The sequence below is a fragment of the Citrus sinensis genome, chromosome 7 (genome assembly GCF_022201045.2).
Source record: "Citrus sinensis cultivar Valencia sweet orange chromosome 7, DVS_A1.0, whole genome shotgun sequence".
Taxonomy (NCBI): Eukaryota; Viridiplantae; Streptophyta; class Magnoliopsida; order Sapindales; family Rutaceae; genus Citrus; species Citrus sinensis.
Window position 1 is genome coordinate 11,398,165 of NC_068562.1, and position 2,097 is coordinate 11,400,261.

The window sequence follows — 2,097 nt, forward strand, 5'->3', positions numbered from 1 at the left end:
TTTTGGGCACTCCTCCACTTCTTTGAGTCAAGCCACGTGCCACAAGTCATTTTTGCCGGCATTTTTATTGCTACTTTCTTTCAGTCTCTACACATTACAATAAGTCTTAGATATTTTCTATTGCATGCTTTTTCCTCCCTTGGATTCTTCCACGGGCCAATTTTTTTTTTTTTTGTAGTATTAAAAATATCAATATCTGTTGTATGATAAATAGGATCATGCTACGGTGCCACAGTTGTATCCAGCCGTTGGATGCACTTGGATTGGTAGAGTTCACTGGCATCCAACGGTTGGATGCAACTATGGCATGGTACCATAGTTGCACCTAATATTTCTCCTGATAAATAATAGACAAAATTATTTTAAAAATATAAATAATAATCATTTTTTTGTCAATCGAACCTAATTTTATTGCTTCATACCGAATTAGAATGAATAATAGAAAATTATTTTAATTTTGATCGTTAATTTCAAAACAAAGGTGATCTAAATGGGGTGCGAATTAAAGCAAATGCACTTTTGACCATACAAGCATATTCTTTTGAGATCAAATGGTTTCTTTATTCAAATAAATGCTCTTTTGTCAAGGAATCATCATTCACACTCCCATTTAAAAAATAAGAATTATTTGATGATCTCCCACACTATAAATATAGAAGCATGTTACCCTTCATGGAGATCAAATTAACAAAGGCTAGTGCAAGTTTTTCAAACAAGAAGATTTGAGAAGCTTAATTGAAATAGAAATGAAGAATAGTAGCTCATCAGTGCCTCCTTCATTTTACAGCTCCAAAGTTGCAGAAGCAGAAGAAGACGCTATCAGCAGAGCAGCTTTGAAGCCCCAAGTTGTGGATCAAAAACCCGCAGCAGCAGCTACAGATAATCATAATAATAACAAGCTAGAGAGCAAGCCATCCATGGACGTTAATGAAAGCGCGGAATTGTTCATCAAGAATTTCAGGAAACAACTTTTGATTCAGAGGCTTGAATCCATTGAGAATTATGAGCAGATGCTGGCAAGAGGTCTTTAGCTAGCATGATTACATCCTTAATTATTGGCCGTTAATTATTGGTGTTTTATTTTTATTTGTTTCATCTGTTGCAACTTGTTTCCTCTCCTTTTTCTATATATGTTCATTTTTATGCATGTTTTTAATTAGAGAGAGCTAAGCCAGAATTTTAAATTTTGTAAAAAAGAAAAATTTGTTCATCTTTTTAAAATTGACTTCGTTGCAAATAGCTAGTTAATTTAGGGTCCGTTTAGATTTGAGGTTGGTCAGTTGTAACTTAAAAGTTACAGAATTAAAATATTTAGTAAATATTAATTATTGTGGCTTAAAAATTATATTGATATGATTTTTCACTTGCACGATTAAAAATTTATTATATCATTAATAATTTTATCAAAATTATTATTTGAAAATTATATTTGTTATATATTATTAGTTTTTGTTTCATAGTTACAATTTTTTTCCACAACAATTGTAATTTAAAAATTACATCACCTCAATCTCATACAAAACTTTAGAAACGTAATGTAAACCCCACTAGTTTTGAAGTTTCACATATAATTAAAAAATAATTCTCATAAAAGTTAGATGGTCACAGTAAAGCATTTTATTTATAGATTGAAAAAGAACAAGGAAAAAATATTGGTTTGAGCCTCTTGGGATTTGAGTGGTTAACTTTTTTTTTCTTTTTCCTATAATTAATGTTAAGATGTGGTCCGTAGGGCTCACTGAATTCCATTTCGACGAAATATTTGACATGTTCGATCAACATATTAGAGTAATAATAGATATCTAATTTTTTTTATTTTAATTTTTTTTTCAAATGATGTATTATTTATTAAGTGATTTGGTAATTTTTTATAAGATTTAAGTGAAATCGTCTAATTGATGAATGCCTCATCATTTGGGATATTTTTTTTGGGATAAAAAATTTAGATGTATAACACCACTCAATCTATTATTATTATTATTGATGAGTTATATAACTTTAAGAGGTTGTTTGTTAAATGTTTGAAGTCTGAAATTTTATTAATTTTAAACCTTTTTAAAAATTTATTTATTTGTTTTTTGTAACTTATATCTTATT

At 29.1% G+C, this 2,097-nt stretch overlaps 1 protein-coding gene across 1 annotated transcript; it reads left to right on the forward strand.

Moving 5' to 3' along the window:
• Window positions 1–536: 536 nt before the first annotated feature.
• On the forward strand, window positions 537–1,177 carry LOC107177207 (uncharacterized). Its single transcript, XM_015530682.3, has one exon. The coding sequence runs from the start codon at window positions 747–749 to the stop codon at window positions 1,029–1,031; it is 285 nt and encodes a 94-aa protein (XP_015386168.2). The 5' UTR covers window positions 537–746; the 3' UTR covers window positions 1,032–1,177.
• The last annotated feature ends 920 nt before the right edge of the window (window positions 1,178–2,097 follow it).